Genomic DNA, 22,011 nt, shown 5'->3' on the forward strand with positions numbered 1-22,011 from the left:
GCATCAGTTTCAATAATAAACACCTTAGAAAAATCAGGTAAGGTGAGAACAGGGGAGTTGGATAATGCATGTTTAAGCTGGTCAAATGCTCCTTGTGCCTCCTCAGACCAAACAAATCCCTCCTTCTTCAACAAATTAGTGAGTGGCTTAGAAATACCCCCAAAAGATCTGATAAATCTTCTGTAATACCCAGCTAACCCCAGGAATCCCCTCAATTGCTTCACTGTTTTAGGGATAGGCCAGTTAATAACAGCAGAGACTTTTGATGGATCAGTAGCTACACCCGTTTTAGTTATAACATGCCCCAGGTATTCTATTTGTGCCCCAGCAAAAGAACATTTAGACTTTTTGGCCATTAAGGTATGTTTCCGCAATAATTGCAGAACTTCTTTCAAATCTTTCAAGTGTTGTTCCAGTGAAGAACTATATACCAGTATATCATCGAAGAATACCAAAACACATTTCCTCAACAATGGTTTAAAGGTTGTATTCATCAAAGCCTGGAAGGTAGCCGGTGCATTGGTTAGCCCAAAGGGAAGCACCAAAAATTCAAAATGCCCTTGATGGGTTCTAAAGGCCGTCTTGTAGATGTCATCCTCATACATTCGAATCTGATGGTAGCCAGACCGTAAATCTAGCTTTGAAAAGACAGAACTACCCCCCAACTCATCTAACAACTCATCAATCAATGGTATGGGAAAACTGTTTTTTACCGTAGCATCATTTAATCTTCTGTAGTCTATGCACATTCTCCAAGTGCCGTCCTTTTTCTTGACAAGAACAACTGGTGCAGCGAATGAGCTTGTACTTTCTCTTATGACTCCAGTATCCAGCAACTCCTGAGTCATCTTCTCGATAACATCCTTTTGTGCAGCCTGGTATCTGTACGGTTTTTGAATTATGGGTTGTGTGCCTTCCTTAAGAATGATTTTGTGATCACAAGGCCTTTTCGGAGGTAAGGAATTGGGAATAGCAAAAACATCTTCATACTCCTTTAACAAACTGTTTAATGCTTCCTCATGTTCCTTGTAACTCACATGTGGTGATTGTCCCTCCGAAACCATACTAAACAACTGAGCTTGAGCCACTTGATTTCTATCAGCCAATATTTCTTGCATTTTCTCAACAGAACATAATGAAACCCCTTTATTCTTAATCCCTTTTAACTCAAAATCACTGCCATTCAACTGGAATTTCATTGTTAACTCTTTAAAGTTCCATGTTATATCGTTGAGACTGTGTAACCATTGTATTCCCAAGACCATGTCATAATTGGACAATGGAATAAGGAAAGCATCTGCTTTAAACCAGTTTCCCTGCATGGTCCAATGCAAATTCTCACTCATTTTAACACATTTCATTTGATCCCCATCAGCCACTATGATATCCATGGGTTGAATGGTCTTGACCTCAATTCCCATTCTCAATGCTAACTTTTCATCTAAAAAATTATGTGTTGATCCTGAGTCGATCAATATATGTATTGTTTTAGTCCCTATCGACCCAATAACTCTCATGGTAGAATAAGAGGGAATACCCATTATGGCATTCAAAGAAATGTGTGGTTCTGGCATCTCTACTACTTTCTCTTCTTCATACTCCTCACCCTTTTCCTCCTCATTTTCCTCTTCCATTATTTCAATTGAAAACAGTTGCTTATTTTTACATTGGTGAGTAGCACTAAACTTCTCATTACAACCAAAACACTCACCCCTGGCCCGCTTATCAGCTATCTCTTTAGGGCTCAATCTTCTCGAATTGATAGGCTTAGCTTTAATAGGGGGTGCAGTCAATAAAGGTAAATTTGAGGAAGTATTACCAGCAATTGACTTAGTACTGTAGTGGTTATTATTCTTTTGGTGAAACACATTAGCATTATAGGGCTTATTATACTTAACACCTTGTATAGCCTCATTAGCCTCTTCTTGTAATCTTGCTAACATGTAAGCTTCAGGAATGTTCTTTGGTCTTAACAGTCTCACTGGGTATCCTATTTCCGGTTTAACAGCCCTTAAAAATAAACTCACTGCATATTCATCACACAAATTTACCTTAGTGAGACCCAAATCAAATTGTTGACAGAATTCTTGTAAAGGCCCTTTCTGTTTCAAAGCAGCCAGTGCCCCCATTGCATCTTGAATCATTACTTCAGCAAATCTCGTTGCAATGAAGCTCTTATACTCAGCCCATAACATCCCTTCAATCGAACCACCTCTTGACTTAACAAAGGATTGATGCCATAACAAAGCAACATCTTCTAAGTGGATAATCGCACACTTAACCTTCAATCTTTCTGGAGTTTCATCTACTGAAAAGTAGTGTTCCACCCTACATAACCACCCCTCCACATTTGTACCATTAAACTTTGGGAAATCCATCTTTGTTACCTTGTGGAATTGCCTCTGATAGGACTGATCTTCATTATCACTATTAGTTCTTGAATGGAATCCATTAAGAGAATCATTCCTCCCCATTCCTATATTCTGTAAATTCTTGAGAATCTCAGACATTTGAGACTTCATTTCCGCCATTTCTGCTAAGTTTTGAGTTGTTGCCACCTTAATTGCTTCTAATTCTGTAAGATTCTTCCCAGTGACAGTCTCCAAACGATGTACTGCTGCATCATGATCCTGAACTCTCTGTTCTAGGGTTTGATTTAGGGATTGATTCCTGGTTGTCATTTTTACCAAATTGTGATAAAATTGATCGAACAATGATCAATTTGAATCGAAAGAACTGAATGAATTTGATCGAACAATGATCAAATTCTGTAACAATTGAACGGAGCGAATTTTGACCTAACGATGAATAATCGGAATTTGAATCGAATTATGGATGAATTCAAGAGCTGCCGAGGAACGGAAGCTCTGATACCACTTGATAGAACGAACACAGAATCAAAGAGAAGAAGAATACGATCAATCAAGCTAAATTCCATTAACAACCCCTAATCCTACTTATACAAATGTTAACTACCTTTAACAACCATCTAACTAACCTGATAACAACTAACCACTCTTTTTACATTTAACCCCCCTCACTTATTACAACTATTACACAACAACCTGAACTATCTATCAACATGTACAATATTGACCCTCATACTTTTGCCTCCTAACAATTGATTGCAAGAAGATATGTGTGAATGGGGTGAGAAAGAAACACAGAGGCGGACTAAAGAATATGATTTTGAATATTCAAAGTGGGAACTCATCACAGATGATAAAAATCAAGAAACAATAATAATCAAAAGGGTTAACCTCTGTAAAATGAATTGGGGGTAAAATTAGGGTTTTGATTGGAGAAAGAACTCAATGAATGTTTAATTGGTGATTTTGAAATAGAGTTAAATGTAATTTTAGTCCATGGTTTTGGGTTATTTTGGCAGTTTAGTCCAAATGTTTCACGTCTGTAGGTCTAAAAGGGTTTCACCATTGTCATTTTAATTCACTGTATTAACTTCATCCATTTTTTCTGTTAACGAGAATGGCAAATTGGTCATTTTATATAGCCGAATTGATCTTCTAGTTAACAGAATTACATATAAAATGACCGAATTGCCCTTCTCGTTAACAGAAAAAATAGATGAATTTAACCCAATGGACTAAAATGGCAACGGTGAAACCTTTTTGGGCCCAGAAGCGGAAAATGAAACATTTGGACTAAACTGGCAAAATAGCTCAAACCATAGGGACTTAAATGGCATTTAACTCTTTTGAAATATGAGGAGGGTAGTTTTTATTTTTTACACAATTAGGATTATTGTTTTTTTCCCAAATTTAACTTGCATATATAACTAGAAAATAACTATATTTCCTCCTAGTTTGATATTAATTAATTATCCTAACATGTCAATATATTTTCTCTTCTTGTTTATTGTTTGATTCGGTCATATCTTGAATACTATTAAAAAACCAACTTAAAAGGAAATGTAGACAGAAAAAATAAAAGTTAAATAATATGATAAGGGAACTCATATAAAAGCAAATAGCATGTTATATTTGATATTTTTGATTGTTTATTTATCGTGAGGATAGCATAATTTGTGCCCAAAAGAAATTAAGAATAAGGAATATGAGGGAGGTCATGTTGGTATTAGTTGAAAAGATATGAGCATTTAGTTATGTGTGTTTTCTTGTAAAAGATTATACAGTAAAATTTTTATAATTTAATAATCGATAAATTAATAATTTTTCCAATTTCAACTTGTGACCAATATAAAATTGGGTCCTAATCGATAAAATAATACGATAATAACTTTTTTGAAATCTCAGTGTATATATACTGGTCTAACGAAACTATAAATTAATAATTGCTAAAAGATTCCAAATTCTAATAAATGTGCATTCAAACTTGTTTTTGGAATTTATTTTGATGTAATGAACTAACTTTTTGTATTAAAAAAGAATGAACTTGACTCAGTTAATTTGTGAATGTACATTGGACTTGAAAATTTAAAGATCATACGTATTTCTTAAAATTACTAAATTATTAATTTATCGTTATAATAATATCTCATTAAATTAATAAAATATCTCAGTCCCAATAAATACCACACAGTCACACTAATTTATAAAGGTTTTAACTACGGAACAGTGTAATTAGACTAACTACGGAACATGCTAGTAAGTCAGCATGGTTGCAAAAGTCGCTAGGCGCTCCCTAATCGGATTCGGGAGTACTCGGGAAGTACTCGGCTTAGGCGGAGATTACTCGGGGAGTAATTGGCCTGGGAGAACAGTACCCGTGCCTCGGCAACCTACCTTGTAGCGAGTACTCGGAGCCTAGGCAGGACTTTTACAACCATGTAAGTCAGTGACTTTTGTCGAAGAATCGATCAAAAATAAAGAGAGCTTATAATCCTTTTTACATTAGACTAACTAGGATAACGATTAACGAGGGTGCCAAATTCACGAGTAGTTAGTGTGTGGTATGTAGTTAGTGTGACTGTGTGGTATTAGTTCAAGTTGATTAAACAGCATAAGTAAAATTTGATTTTTTTTTTTAGTTGATTGTTGTAATAGCATTGAACCCAATACAAACATACATCTCATACAAGTCTAAGCCCAAAAATTGAGCCCAATACAAACATACATCATGTTTAATAAATTAAAATTTATCATGCCTGATGTTAAATATAGGGTAAACTACACTTTTCGTTCTATATGTTTATGCCGTATTGCAACGGATAACCTTTAACTTTAATAATAACAGTCACAATCATTTATTTGCAAAACCTGTTACACTCTACGTCCTTTAGTACTAACCAAATTAAAATTTTCAGTTAAGTTTATTCACTTAAAGGTATTTTGGTCAATTCATGTTTTTATTTAAATGTTTAATAAATAAAACAAAAAAAATCGCATATACACTTCATCTTCCCCATACATTTAATCTGGTTAGTTCTAAAGGACGTAGAGTGTAACGGATTTCGCAATTAATGTGTATATTTGATTTTTTGGTTTTATATTAATAAACAATTAAATAAAAACATAAACTGACCAAAATACCCTTAAGTAAATAAATTTAACTCAAAATTTTAATTTGGTTAGTACTAAATGATGTAGAGTATAAACGTGTTTTGCAAATAAAGAATTGTGACTGTAATTATTGAAGTTAAAAGTTAGCTATTGCAATGTGATACAAATATAAAGAATTAAAAGAGTAATTTACCGTTAAATATAAATTTTATTTTTTATAACAAAAACTATATTTGTCTTTATTAAGTGTTGTGTTTTTTCTGTTTTTTTTTTTTTTTTAACGCCAAAGTGTTGTCTCATTCATATGACAAATCCTTTTTTAGGGTTTTCCTAAAACTTTTCTTGGTGCTTTTCAAGCTACAAATACAAGAGCATACTATTCTTTTTTTTCCTAAAAAGATACACACGACAAAAGGAAAAATCGAAAGAATATCTTATTTTGAGTTACAATTACTCATTGAGGTATGGTGGGGCTAGGGTTGGGTTTGGGTTTAGGCATTTGTTGATATTTGGGAGCCTTCCACCGCCTAGTTACGTGTCCTTGGGGTATGGCGTGGGTTGGGTGCACCGCGTGGCAGAACATTTATAGAAAAAAAATTACAAAAAAATTATAAAAATCAGACAACATTTATAAAAAAACCTACAACTTCATTAAAATTTTAAAAATTACATAATCCTAAAAGTTACATAAAATTTCCTAAAAATTACATAATTTCTAAAAATTACAAAATAACAAACCTAGAGTGTTAAATAAATTTCAAAAAGGTCGATCTTGTCGAACGCCTTTAGCTCCTTGCCTCGAAACTCTATGTTCGACACCGCCACCCGGTCCTCGTGGCTTAACTCGCCGCTCGGAACGGCTTCGTAGTAAGCCTTGAAATGGTCGAGCTTGGGCCGTAGCTCGCGCCATTTATGTTGGCACGTGTTGAGGTTGTGGCGGTCGTTACCGACGTTATGTCGGTAGGTTGCGAATGCTTCCGGCCAATATTTTGTTTTGCCTGGTGGCCGCCCCTTCATAGCGTCAACGACGCTTGTGACGAGAGCCAATTCTTCCTCGTGGGTCCAGGATGTCATATTCTTTGGCTTGGGGTAGCGGGTTCATGGATGAAGTGGGTAGCGGGGGATAGCGATGGTTTGGGATGGACCACACGGTGGGGTTTGGGATGGACCACACGATGGAGTTTGGGGTTATTTATAGGGGTATTGGATTTTAATAATCCCAAGTTTCACTAATTGGCCGGTAATAATCCCAACTTCAAAAATTGCCTACAACAGTCCCAACTTGTAAGATTTTGGCCAACAATGATCCTTGTCTAACTGGGTTATAACCTTGTTGGGCTGGTGACCTGTAGCTTATTCCGGCGACCCGTTTTACCCCTAAAACCACCAAACGAGACCACCACCAATCATCTCCGACCTCCTGTAATCTTCTCCGCTTCTCAAAAGTTTAAAATTTCCACCATGTACGCAACTCCGGTGACCTGCAACTTATTCCGACGACCTTCTTTACCCCTGAAACCACCAAAGGAAACCACCACTTGTCATCTCCAACCTCTAGTGACCTTCTCCGCCGCTGAAAACTTCAAAAAACTAACTGGGTTATAACCCAGTTAGACAAGGATCATTGGTGGCCAAAATCTTAAAAGTTGGGACTGTTGTAGGCAATTTTTGAAGTTGAGATTATTACCGGCCAATCAGTGAAACTTGGGATTATTAAAATCCAATACCCCTTATTTATAGGGGATGTTGGGGTTGGGGTGACCGCTTAGCCAAGCCAAACGGTTTGAATTTAAAATTCAAACTTTTCATATGGCCCGCTATGACATGGCGGGGTCAGCAAATGGAAGCAAGTGAGCTAAGATGTCAAGACCGCCCCACGCCCGGCTTGAAACCAAGCCCCAAGGGCCACGCCCCAACCCAAGCCCACCCAGAATGATGGCTTGGGCATTTTCCCCCAACCCACGCCCAAACCCCCGCCCCATACCCATAGTCTAAGATTGGCTTTGAACTACATGATAACATTTTATTTTTTCCATCACATTTTTATGGGAATAAGATTGTGTAAGAATGACTTTGAACGACATGATAACATTTTTTTCATCACATTTTTGTCACTCATATTTTACTCTGTCAAATATTGTGTAACTGCATCACATTTCCGTCGCACGTATATCACAATAAGATTTTATTGTATCTACTAATGTGTATGTGCAACTGTATTAGGGTGGAGTGAGTGGGAGCCGGGTAGGGTTCAGTGACAACCGGCCTCGTCCGGGAACACCGTCCCCCGGTTCCGGGTTTTTTTTCACCGAAATTTGGTGGGTTCTCAGTGATCATCAGGAGGAGATGGGAAGATAGTTATCAGTCATATAATCGTTAAATATAAATCAACAAATTAAACGTATACATAAACATTTATTGACTCGTTTTTCTAAAAACAAAAAACTCTCTCCTACATTCTTCACACCATTTTTCTCAAAAAAGGTTTCTACTCTCTCCCACATCTCAAAATCGATATGTATTTCAACTTCCACTATTTTCTACAATTCATCAAGCTCCGAAAACGAAGATGACGACACGCAATTTTGATTTTTTGCTAGGGAAAATCACGAGATTAGCTAAACAATGGTCAACTTTTCAAAAATAGCCATTAGAAACGTCTCAACGAGCCGTTTCAAACAGCTGAAACGGCTTAAAAAATCCTTTCAGGTCAACCAACCGATGATTGCCACGTGTCCGGTTGAGATCGTTCAACATGACTTAAGCCTTTTCAACACGGCTTGAGAACTTTCAATACGGCTTGAGATCTTTCAGTGTTCTTTCAGTGTAGCGGCTTGGCATGGGTTAAGATCTTTCAACACGGCTTGAGAACTTTAAACACGGCTTGAGATCCTTCAACATAGTTTAAATATAAACGAATAATTAAAAATATAAACGAGTAATTAAAAAAATCTCAAGTAAACAAAAAAAATATAACTTTAAAAACCTCGTGTATTGTATGAGTTGAATATGTGTATTACACGGGTACAATACATGAGTTTTTTTAAAGATATTATTTTTTTACAATACACTAGTTTTTTTAAAGATATTACATTTTTTATTATTTAGTATACAAAATTACATTTATTTAACCCATGTAATACACAGAGCTTCAAAGGTATAACTTTTTTAATTATTTGGTATATACAATTACATTTATTCAACTCGTACAATACACGAGATTCTTAAATACATAACTTTTTTATTACTTAATACATAAAATTACATTTATTCAACTCTTGTAATACATGAGATCTTTAAAGTTATAATTTTTATTATATAGTATAAAAATTACATTTATTTAACACGTGTATTACACGGAGTTCTAACCTAGTAATTTTTTTATTTTCAAGTTAAATATTTTTTATTTTCAAGTTAAAACTTTCAGATTTTCAAGTTAAATTTTTTTATTTTCAAGTTAAATATTTTTTTTTTCTAACAAAATCTATTCAAGTATTTGAAATAAAATAATCATCAACCAAAGCTGTAAATTAAAACTCCATCGCTATCATGACAGAGCTATAATTACTTTTGAATAAACAAAAGCTAATATATCGCAAAGTACAAAACAGTTTGTAGAAAATAAACGAATATATATCATAATAACAAGCTATGAATGTAAGGTATATTGCTATCATAAAGTATAACAAGTATATTACCCATGTTATTAGTCAGTATTATGTTTGGACTTTTAGATAATAAAATAATGAGTAAAATGCACGGATAGTCTCTGTGGTTTGGTAAAATTTCACCTTTAGTCCCCAACTTTTCAGAATTACACTCTTAGTCCCTGTGTTTTGACAAGTTGTTACTCGGATAGTCCCTAAAGCGGATGAAGGTTACTCGGATAGTCCCTGTGGTTTGACAAGTTGTTACTCGGATAGTCCTTGTCATTTCACACCACTTAACCAGAAAAACTAACCTCCATCCGCTTTGGGGACTATCCGAGTAACAACTTGTCAAACCACAGGGACTAAGAGCGTAATTTTGAAAAGTTGGGGACTAAAGGTGAAATTTCACCAAACCACAGGGACTATCCGTGCATTTTACTCTAAAATAATTATGCATATCCTAAATTATTTACCAAGCTCATTTAAAAATTAGCAGAGGATATTGATTCTGCTTGAACACAAATCTGTAATTTATTCAAACTAATGCACTGATAAGATAATTGGTGATTTGTAAAAACCAATGTTTAAACCAATCTTTTAATTATGGAAAATTGGTTTTTAATAAACCAACCTTTGCCCTATTGGTAAATAATAATCCAATCTACAGAATTAGTATATAATAATCCTACCTATCAACATGTTGGTTCTCAATGAACTTCCGTTAGTTTTTTTTTTTACTGAAGTTAGTTTTTAAGTTTTATTTATTACACAAACAGTCCCTGTAGTTGTAATTTACTAGTTTTAACTATGAGTTAATAGCCAAAATGGTCCCTGAGGTTAATAGCCACCACCACTACCACCGCACCGCCACCACCACCACCACCACCACCACTGCCACAGCACCGCCACCACCACCACCCCACCGCCACCGCCACCACCGCCACCGCCACCACCACCACCCCACCGCCACCACCGCCGCCGCCACAACACCACCACCACCACCACCACCCCACCCCACCGCCACCACCACCACCGCCACAGCACCACCACCACCACCACCGCGACTGGAAAGTGGAAATGAACACCGACTGTTGCTCCTTGTCCTTATTTTGGTTGTAATATCATGACAGTATTTTATATCTTTAAGGTCACAATTCCATAATATTAGAATAGGATAAGCTGAATGATCTTGTGGTTTCGGTCCAATATCTCAAAATTTCTAGTGTCAGATCATTGTATAAGGCATGAAGTAACAAATTCACTAAACATATGAATTAACTTCTATTAGAACTTTGGAGATTGAATGACAGTGGTTAATTATTTCCACTTTCCAGTCGGTGCGGTGGTGGTGGTGCTGTGGCGGTGGTGGTGGTGGCGGTGTTGTGGTGGTGGCGGCGGTGCTGTGGCTATTAATCTCAGGGACCATTTTGGCTATTAACTCATAGTTAAAACTAGTAATTACAACTACAGGGACTGTTTGTGTAATAAATAAAACTTAAAAACTAACTTTAGTTAAAAAAACTAACGGAAGTTTATTGAGTACCAACATGTTTATAGGTAGGATTATTATATACCAATTCTGTAGGTTGGATTATTATTTACCAATGGGACAAAGAGTGGTTTATTAAAAACCAATTTTCCTTTAATTATAAATGTAGATTATATAAAATTTATGTAAATCCATTCACGTTTATTCAATCATGAATTAAATAAATAAATAAAATACTTACCGTAGTTGTAGGATAGTTTGATGGAACACACTTTGATGAAAAGTTGCATCCTATGCCCGTTCACATGAACCTGTGGATTCTTTTTTTTTTCAGGTTCTAAATTGAGAGTCGATCCGTCAAGATCGGTATGGAGATGAAGATGCATTAGAGTTTTTGGGAAAAAAAAACACGAGCACGTTCGTGCTGATAACGTGTTGTAAAACAACTAACCTATTAGCAATATAGAGAGAAGAATGAGAGAATGTGGAAGTGTTTTCTTATTGATTGATATATCCATATACTAATGCCACTATATATAGACACATATATTAATACAAAAGAATCAAAGAGATAGGAGTTATGTATGTGGAGAGTCACCATTATGATACGTTCATAACATATACAAATTTATTTCTCCTAATAGATAATACTTTGAAAGACAAAATAAGGGGCTGTTTGGTAGCCTCTTAATGACCATTCAGATGCTACCTCTTAATAGTTTAAAACCTCTGAATGAATAAGAGATAACCTCAAGTCTGAATGGTTAAGAGGTAGCCTCTGAATGGTAAATCATCACATGTCACATTCTTCTACCTTCTCATTGGTAAAATTCTTAATGGTTCCATTAAGAGGTAGCCTCTTAATGATCATTCAGAGGCTACCAAACAACCTCTAATTCTTATTGTCACACGTTAAAAAATGGAAAAAAAAAATACATCATATATTACAAAGTTTGAGCCCCACATTAATCGACAAAATACTCTCATGCTGCAAAAGGAAAAAAAGCAATAAGACTATGAAGAAAAAACAATAGATATTGCCAAAAAGGCTGAAATAAACACTGAATTTGCCACTTAAACATATGATCGAGACACTTGTGAATTCATTTGCTTCCTTCCCATATTCACATGTTCAATAAGACATGGGTGTGGGAAAAAAGCTGCCATCATCATGCACAAAATAATACGTCACCATTCCACATTGTAAAATGTTTTTTTCCTCAACATTTAGTAGTTAGAACAATTACTATGGTGTGTAACAAAAGAAAAAAAAAACATATTATTTTTCACTATTTTTTCATCTAAACTTGTAAACTTGTGATCAAGTTTTCTATGTTTTTAATTTGTTAACTTTACAAAGTTTGTTTGACTGATAATACAATCATGTATTTTTGTATTTGTTAAAACGAAGAGGAAGTTGTAGCGGATTCTATGGTGCTTTTTTTAAATTAGAACTAGAATTATGTCCGTGCGCGTTGCGTCACGGACACAATGAACGCAAAGCATTTATAACATAGACTGACCGTCAATGGTTGTTGCATATTGTTACTTTCGAATACATGACACTTTAATACAATATAAAGTAATAAAGTTGTTTGCTTTCCTAAAACAAAAGCCTAGTACAACGATAAGCATAATGGTTTTACAAAAATAAGAAACCCAACAATCGAATTTTTGTGTAATACAAAAGCACGGACATTATGGTGTTGCGGCAAAGTCTTTTTCCAAAGAGTGGTTCCATCCGGCTGCGGGCACATCACCAAGGACCGTTAATGGTTATTACATATTGTTACTTTCGTATACATAAAATTTTGATAGCTAGCTCAGAAACATGTTTTTTGGAGTTCCAATTGAAGTTGGAAAATGTGAATCTTGTGGGGGGATACCTTTTCATTGTGGGTCAATGATACTTTCACATTTTCACTTAACTCTGCATTGTGGGTCAGTGATGACATGATATCGTGTTTCCTTGCACCTGTACACATGGTTGCAAAAGTCGCTAGGTGCCCTCTAGTCGGTCGACCGGGGAGTTGATAGTACTCGGTCTAGGCGGAGAGTACTCGGGGAGTACTCGGACATGTTAATTATGAAGAAATTAGTTTTGAAAATTAAATATTTGTCATATAATATAAATTTACTAATATCTATAACAAATACGTTAGAATGATGTTGATTCATTAATATGATAGACATAGATGTTATGTTTTTTTGTTTTTTAAAGTCAAACTCGGCCCGAGTTGATCTACTAGATCTGATTCTGACCAAGGTTGACCACGTTTGATCGATTTCGAGTAATTAGGCGGAGTTGAAGAAAGTCGCCTCGGCAAGCTACCTTGTAGCGCTTACTCGGGGAGTATTCGGCCTTGGAGACCTTGTTTTACAACCATGCCTGTACATATTGGCCTCTATTACTGACTGCATCATCAGCTATGCAAGGCAGCTGTCAAATCCATTTCTTTGAATTCCACTTGAAGTTAGAAAATGTAAATCTTGCATATGGGTACATTGAGTTGATGATTCCAATATATCATCCATCACATATTAGTTAGATGAAACATATACCGAGTTTGATATAATTCTGAAGGCAACAACATTAAAACCAAATTTAAAACAACTTCGATACAATGTAAGTAGCTAAAAAAAGACTAAAAAAGACTACCACAAAAAAAAAAAAAAAAAAAAAAAAGAATAAAAAAGGACTAACCTTATAAGCCAGATTTGAAGTCCGTATCTAGGTCGCCTCTTATCGAATGGTTGTCTTGGAATTTTGTGTGTCGGTTGACCTACAAAATTAATAATTAATTATCTATTAAAATAACTAAAAATATGTAATAAATAAAACGATAAGCAGTACGCTTACCATGATGTAATCAACTCTGACACACGCATCTTAGGCCGACGTGTGAATCTGAAATACACACCCAACTCAGTAGGCAATAAGGAAATAACGAAGCAAACACAGTTCTACATAAGGTGTAATAGCCTATTGCATAAAAGGAAAAAAAATGTAAGTTACACACCAATAGAAGTCCAACGAAACTAAAAAATGTTATCAACAATTATCAGTCACAGTTGATCATAGGCGTAGATTTAAATAGACATGGTTACTTATTAAAAGTCTTCTCAACTGCCTAAAGTAAAGAGCCTAATCAAGACAATAAAACAACAAACGACAACGCCGAACGGAAATACTAAGCGACAGTCACTGGAAAATCAAAATCATTAAGACATAAACCCACCAAAGAAAATCGTAAACCTAGGAATACCTAAAAACCAACACGATTAAACAACATACGACAACAAATAAACAGAATACGCAAGAAAACGCAAGAAAAGCAACCTGCGTGTAGAGAGAGAGAAAGCGTAAAGGAGTAACAAGCGATGAGGGATCAACCTTTTAAACCCCCGACTAACCTAAAAGGTACAAAACTAGAAGCCCAAAGAACAAACCACCTAAAGCAAGTAAAACCAACAAAGCAAAACATACAACCAAAAATACACACAAATCTTGTATATCAACGTTACATAAATACCTTTTTAATAGTATAAACTTACACTGCAATGTTTATGTTGGATAATACTTTCCCTATGCAACACTCTTTAGTTTACTAACTAACAAGTATTCTGCTGTATTAAATTTATATTTATATTTTCCTTTATTATTAATTATTATCTATATATTATCTATATATTAAAGTTCATGGGGGATAAACAGTAACATAAAATTATGTTATTTTATTTATTTTAGTATTATTTTATTTTAAGTATTTTTTGTTTTTCTTTTGTAACTTTTAAAATACGATGTTCGGTAAAAATTCGAATATGTTGTTGTAACGTGCTTATTTTATATGCGTCTTGATATAAATTATCTATATATTAAAGTTCATGGGGGATAAACAGTAACATAAAATTATGTTATTTTATTTATTTTAGTATTATTTTATTTTAAGTATTTTTTGTTTTTCTTTTGTAACTTTTAAAATACGATGTTCGGTAAAAATTCGAATATGTTGTTGTAACGTGCTTATTTTATATGCGTCTTGATATAAATTTTACTCAAAGCTGAGTGTTAATAGAAATGTACAAGTGAGCAAAACAACGTATATGTCATCAAAGTTATCTCAACTCTCATGCATTAGTTTTTTTATATAAAGTAATGCCGTTTAGCATTTTAGTTATTTTAATAATATGATATAATGCTTCGTAAAACTTCAAATATAGCGGTGCGACGTTTTTACACTTATCGATGTTTCGATCAAAGTTTTAGTTGTCAAATATAATCAATTTTTTTGTTATCTACCGTAAGGAACCCTACGCATATAACATGGGTACCGGTACCGCCATTTGTTTTTTTTTTCACTTATTTTAATGACATAAAACAAGTACTGATATCTTTGTGGACATGTGTCTTTCGGTTATCAAGTGACGGTATCATAATATACTATAATGAACCGAACTGATACCAACCGAATATCCGACGCAACGCACGGAATATCCACTAGTTATAAATTAAACTAGATCAATTTTAATTTTTTTTTCTTCTTATTGTCTAACTAAAATTCAACTAAAAAACCAATGAAGTGAACACGTTTTAAGCCTATTACGACTACATTTTTAAGGCTTTTTCTATCGTTTGTACGAGCGTGCTGAAACCGACTGTGTTCCTGCAATCTTGCCCGCCAAAACGCGCGATAAAACTATAGATGTTAGGGTGTAAGGAGTGGTTAAACACTTGAGAGTGATAAACTAAAAAATCAACCAATGAGAGTGTGTCATGTCAAAGTGGTAAACTATGCTAAAAAATGTTGGCAATGGTTAGACACTTGGTGAAGTGGTAAACTTTTTTTTTAAGAAAAGGAAAATATGTGATTGGTTGAGATTGGAATGGACCCCGCCCACACTACCCCCTCTCTCCTTCCCTTCCCTCCTCACCGATCGGCATTGTCTCCCCGATTCCTTTACCAAATCGCGTTGGCAAAGGGTTGGCGGTGGTGTTTGCCGCACGGCAACACCATTTGCCGCACCATATGCCGACTCTACTCCGAACACCCTTATAACACAAGACCACACTGAAATCTGAATCATACTCGCTACGACGCTACATACATGTGAAGTGTTATGCAAAAAGAGGGAGGACCACAACCACAACCTACAACACAGGGACTAATATTAACACATACAAAATACTACAAGCTCTTAACTGCAACAAATTCAAACAACAACAAACCCGTTTCAACCTTGACTCCATTTGTCTTTCACATGTGACTTTTGTCAGCATCTCTGTTCACCATTTCAAATCCTCACTCATTCCCTTCATTACTTCATCACCAACCCCAAAACCCACAAAAAATTCTTTCACCAAAACAACACCACAATGCACCCCCTCTCTCTCCTCCTCCTTTCTCTCTCTACCCTCATTCTTGTTCTTCTTTCCAACCCACTACAAACCCTAGCAAAAAATGAACATACCCACAATAAAGAAGTTGAAATCTTGTTAAAAATCAAATCTTTTTTGGACCCAGATGGTCAAACTTTGAGTTCTTGGAGTTCAAATGGTACTGGTTACTGTGATGGGTCATTTGAGGGTGTTGCTTGTGATGGGTTGGGTCAAGTGGTGAATATTTCTCTTCAGGGTAAAGGGCTTTTGGGTCGGATACCTTCTGAGATTGGTCAGCTTGAAAGGTTGTCTGGGTTGTATTTGCATTTTAATGGGTTGCATGGTGTGATTCCTAAAGAGATTGGTGAGTTGACTCAGCTCACTGATTTGTATCTCAATGTGAATAATCTTTCTGGGCAGATTCCTACTGAGCTTGAGAAGATGGATAATCTTCAAGGTTAGTTTTTTTTTTTTTTTTTTTTTTTTTTTTTTTTTTTTTTTTTTAGGATTTTGTTTAAATGATGGTTTTAAAGTTATAGACTTGATTAGTGCATCTATACATAGACTCATAATGTATTAATGTAGCCCTTTTTTAGTGTAATTTGGATCTTTTAAATATTTATTTGCATTTAAAGTAGGTATAATCATTTATGTGTGTGTATAATCATTTGTGGGCCGTTTCTCTCCATAATACCTTCAACTGATTTTTTTTTTTTTTTTTTTTTTTTTGCAGTAAAAAAACTGAAATGTTTTTTTAATACATATTTGGATTTTGGATATTTATTTGCACTTAAAGGAGGTTATATGCGTGTCAATTAGGGATGTAAAAACTCAAGCCATAAAAGCTTGAATTGCTCCCAACTTGTTTAAGAAACGGGCCCGAGCTTGCTTCACATATCGTGCTCTAGTCTGAACGAGCTTATTATTTATATAACTTTTATTTATCATATTAATAATATATAATATATTTAGATAAAAGCTAGTAGTATTATGTATAAAACTATCATAAAAAATAACTAAATTATGCTATGTATAAAGGAACTATATAACAAATGCATGTTTATTTTTTTATTTTTTTTTTTGGCCCAACAAAACCAAAACTTCATTAAAACGGCCCGAGCCCGAGGCAACTCGAGCTTGAAAAACCACTTATGATCCGAGCTCGAGCTCTAGTAAGCAGAGGCGGAGGATAGTGGGTGCTCGGGGGTGCACCCGCCCACCCCAATATTTCGGTCAGAAGTGTACAAGTTTCGATTTTTCGTCCGAAAATTTTAAAATTATATAGGATCACCCCCTAGATTATTTTTCCTAAATTGTATATTCTAAATATTTATAAACTTTGTACATAAATGATGGGTAGTTTGGTAAATATACACTTTGTTTTATTTAGAACTCTTATTATTTGACCCGATTTGAAACGAATAGCCAACCCAACCCGAACCGAAACATAACGATAGGAAAAAAGTTTTTTGGGTCCCATTACTTTACGCCCCCTCGAAACTTTTGGTCAAGCTCCGCCACTGCTAGTAAGTTAAGCCGAGCTGAAGTCTAGTTGGATACAGGCTTGGGCTCGGCTCGGTTTGTTTACACTCGGGTGTTATTAAATATAAGTATGAGTGTATTAATAATGCCCTTACCCTAGGGCGTTTTCCGCCATGTGGCAGTACAGTCAGTAGGGGCATTATTGGGCGTTTTTCTAAAATGAGTGAAGTGGGGATGTAGACATTATGTTAAAGGGTGTAAATAATTAAATAATAAAAAAATCAACAAAAAAACCTATTGGATTAAAAAAGGGAAGAGTTAATGCTGATTGGTTGGTCAACATGTACAAAGCGTTGTTTTAACAACGCCAAAACAATTTTTTTTTTAAATAATGCCTAAAAACGCCCTATATAATTGTGTGTGGGGGAGGGGGGTTTTAAAATAATGTCCAAATAATGCCCCACTACTACGGGTGGTCTAGGTAAATAAATAACATAAATATCTATCATAATTAAAATGCCTGCATGTTTGTATGAATTGGTTAACATTAAGTGACATGTCAGGAAGAAAGAATCAATGTTTGGTTAACCAGTAGAAGTTCTCTAATCCAAAACATGGTACAACTCTCGATACGTAATTTACAAGTCATCACGCATGCATTATTCTGGGTCAGGAAGTTTCTGATCTAGAAGAAAGAGTTACCCAATTGTTTTCTTAAAAAAAAAAAAAAAAAAAAAAAAAAACCCAATTGTTTTCTTGTAAAAATTTGGTTTCTTGGAAGCTGAGAATCAAATTTCTTTAAATTGTCTCGATATTATGATTAAAAAACGTAAAACAATTCATGTGTTGTCTTGATTCCAACAATGTTGTCGTGTTACAAGATTCGTTTTTGTACATGTCCAACCCAAGCTGGATCTATTTTGTAGGGGTGCGGATGTCTTACATGAAAACATGACATGAACCTACAGGCAATTTGTAGATTTGGATTTAGTATAAACGGGTTCGGGTCAATTTCGGGTTAAACACGTAACCCGTTTAGCAAAACGGGTCATGTTCATGTCAACTGTTGGGTTTCTTGATGACCCGTTTGTCCCATTTGTTTTATATTTTTAAAATATGTTTTATGTCATAAGTTAAATTGATTGGGAAAGATAAATCGACATATATGATTTTATAATTTAAATGTAATAATTTTATATCCATTTGTCCCCTTGGCGTTTGACACGTTCGGCTCCTTGGCGCCAGCGGCAGTTCGGTTCTTGTCTAGAGTTCAGGGTGTGGTCCACAACAACTTTTCGACCCCTCAGGGGCGAAGCTTTGTTTTTAGTAGATTAGGGTTTTCTATTCAGAAATGGATGACGGCGCAGTTCGTTGCTCGTCTACCCGCTATCCTTATGTAATTTGCCCTGATGATTGGAAAGAAATAAAATCTAATTTTATTTATAAAAAAAAAAATTGTATGTTTTGTTGTGAAATTGCAATTTTAAAATTTAAAGTATTAATATGCAAAAAATAAAAAAATAAAAAAGTAGGGTTAAACGAACCGTGTTCATGTATAATTTTCAAACACATGTCGAGTTAGATCAACCTGCAAATACGACCCGTTTTGCAACACCATGTGATTTGTGAATCCTTAATCACACTACTATTTAAAGTAAAAAGATGTGGGTCCCATCCCATTTACATTTAAGAATGTTGTAAAGAAATGTAACGTTATCTAACGTTTTTTTAATTATATTCTATAGTTTTGCAACTATGTTACAACCAACTGAGTGGAAGCTTGCCTACACAACTTGGATCTCTAAAGAAGCTCACTGTCCTTGCTCTTCAATACAACCAACTAACCGGTGCAATCCCCGCTACACTCGGGAATTTAGGGACGTTACAGCGGTTAGACTTGAGCTTTAATCGCCTCTTTGGCTCGATCCCATCGACAATAGCAGACGCCCCGTTGTTACAAGTGTTGGACGTGCGAAACAATACGCTTTCAGGCAATGTCCCGTTAGGTAATTATACTTTATGTTTATATGTTTGTTTAAGGGTGTGAATTTCTGACACGACCCGAAAATACGACTCGAACCTAACACGAAATACGTGGGTTTGGGTTTAGTCTAAGCGCGTTCGGGTCAGTTTCAGGTTGAACCCGCGAACCCGTTTAGCTAAACGGGTTGGGCTGGCGGGTTGGCCCGTTTAACCCATTTATATTTTTTATAGGTGTGTATTTTATGCCATAATTACAACTTAAAAAGAAAAATTGACATAAGATTTTAAATTTAAATGTACTTGTATTATATATAATTGTGTGTATTTGTAGTAAATTTTAACTTTAACATGTTAATTTTCTGAAAAATTTTAAAATATAAAAAAAATCAGGTTGAACGGGTCGTGTTCGGGTCAATCTGCGAATATTCGGGTCGGGGTCGGATTCGTCTAAAATTTTCGGGTTCGGGGTTGAACCGGCCAACCCACGAAGACGACCCGTTTAGCACCCTAACTTTGTTGATTCATTGAAACATAGTTATACTTTTCTAAGTATTTTTTTTTTTAAATTTTCGAAGTTTTGAAGAAACTCGACGAAGGATTTCAATATGCAAACAACCTAGAACTATGTGGATCCGGTTTCGCGGATCTAAAAGTATGCAATGCGTCTTTTGATCCTGAAAGTCCTAATAAACCTGAGCCGTTTGGACCGCAGTCGAAAGGACTCACACCCAAGGCCATTCCACAGTCTGCAAATGTAACCAACGATCAGTCAAAGTCAAAGTCAACGAGTGCCGGACTTGCTGCTATACTCGGAGCCGTGTTGACCACCATGTTATTAGTTGCCGGAATCGTTACTTTCATTTGGTATCGCCGGAGAAAACAGAGGATCGGGACCGCCTTTGAGCCATCCGATAGTCGAATTAGTACGGATCAGTATCAAGTCAAAGAAGTAGCCAACAGAAGAAGTGCTTCACCTCTCATAAGCCTCGAGTACTCAAACGGGTGGGACCCGATGTCAAACGGTCAAACGGGAAGCGGGTTCTTGCAAGATATTCCCGAGAGCTACGTGTTCAACGTCGACGATGTTGAGTCAGCAACTCGGGTTTTTTCCGACTCGTATTTGTTAGGGAAAGGTAGTTTTTCGGCTACTTATAGAGGGATTTTACGCGACGGGTCTATAGTTGCTATTAAACGAATTGCGAAAACGAGCTGCGTGTCGGATGAAACCGAGTTTTTGAAGGGGTTAAAGATGCTAACGTCATTGAAACACGAAAATCTTCTTCGGTTACGAGGTTTTTGCTGTTCGAAAGGTCGGGGTGAGTGTTTTTTGATCTATGATTATGTTGCTAAGGGAAACTTGTTGCAGTATCTTGATGTTAAGGCTAAAACCGCACCCGTGAATGTTCTTGATTGGTCGACTCGGTTTTCGATTATCAAAGGCATTGCTAAAGGTTAGTCACTTCACTATAATCCGTTTTCATGTTTGATGTTTGGTTTCCGAATTTGAGTAAAGTACAGCGGTACCTGTGGTTTACCAAAATTTTAGATTTGGTCCCTAACTTTTCAAAAGTACATAAATGGTCCCTACGGTTTGCACTTTGTAACGCATTTAGTCCCTAGCTTTTTCAAAAAGTACATGAATGGTCCCTGTGGTTTGCACTTTGTAATGCATTTAGTCCCTAACTAGGACATGCTAAAACCTTTAGATTGGTCGGCTGGGGACTAAATGCGTTACAAAATTCAAACCACAGGGACCATCCATGTACTTTTGGAAAGCTATGGACCAAATCCAAAATTTTGGTAAACCACAGGAACACTACTTTAATCTTTGAATTTTGATGTTTGATTTGTTGTGTTTGTTGTTTTAGGTATCGAGTACCTACACGAGATCAAAGGAAACAAACCGGCTCTCGTTCATCAAAACATAGCAGCCGAGAAAGTGCTTATCGATCACCACTACACACCGTTGCTCTCGGGTTCAGGCCTCCACAAACTACTAGCCGACGATATCAGATTTTCGACTCTCAAAGCCAGTGCTGCAATGGGATACCTTGCCCCCGAGTACACAACAACGGGCCGGTTTACCGATAAAAGTGACATTTACGCGTTCGGGATGCTCGTTTTCCAAATTATCTCGGGAAAAACGAGAATCGGTTCATCCATTCGTCAAGGTGCCGAGTTGTGCAAGTTTGAAGATTTTGTGGATGCTAATCTTGACGGTAAATTCTCCGAGTCTGGGGCTGTTTTGCTCGGGAAAATTGCGTTGTTGTGCACGCACGAGTTTGCAAGCTCGAGGCCTACAATCGTGACCGTGGTTCAAGAACTAAGTGGTGTCGGTTCTACGCATTGATTCACTAACCGATAGTTATTAGGTTCGAGTTACTCACTCGAACCAGTTAGGGTCTTGTTTTAACTTGCCTTTGGATCGTGTAAAGTCACGTGTATGACTTTATGCGATCGGGCCTTTCGTTTAGTTTTAACGTAACATCTGACTGTAACCGTAGTCGGATTATTTTAGACTATAAGTTTCCAAGGTCTCAAATTTCTTCA

General features: G+C 35.9%; 1 protein-coding gene across 1 annotated transcript; it reads left to right on the top strand.

Annotated features, from left to right (window-relative positions):
- The first annotated feature begins 15,908 nt into the window (after positions 1 to 15,908).
- On the top strand, positions 15,909 to 22,011 carry LOC110900280 (probable leucine-rich repeat receptor-like protein kinase At5g63930). Its single transcript, XM_022147182.2, has 4 exons — positions 15,909 to 16,453; positions 19,224 to 19,484; positions 20,037 to 20,912; positions 21,330 to 22,011. Exons 1-4 carry the CDS (start codon positions 15,994 to 15,996, stop codon positions 21,809 to 21,811), a joined length of 2,079 nt encoding a protein of 692 aa, XP_022002874.1. The 5' UTR covers positions 15,909 to 15,993; the 3' UTR covers positions 21,812 to 22,011.

This window comes from Helianthus annuus, chromosome 13, assembly GCF_002127325.2.
Source record: "Helianthus annuus cultivar XRQ/B chromosome 13, HanXRQr2.0-SUNRISE, whole genome shotgun sequence".
NCBI classification, from domain to species: Eukaryota; Viridiplantae; Streptophyta; class Magnoliopsida; order Asterales; family Asteraceae; genus Helianthus; species Helianthus annuus.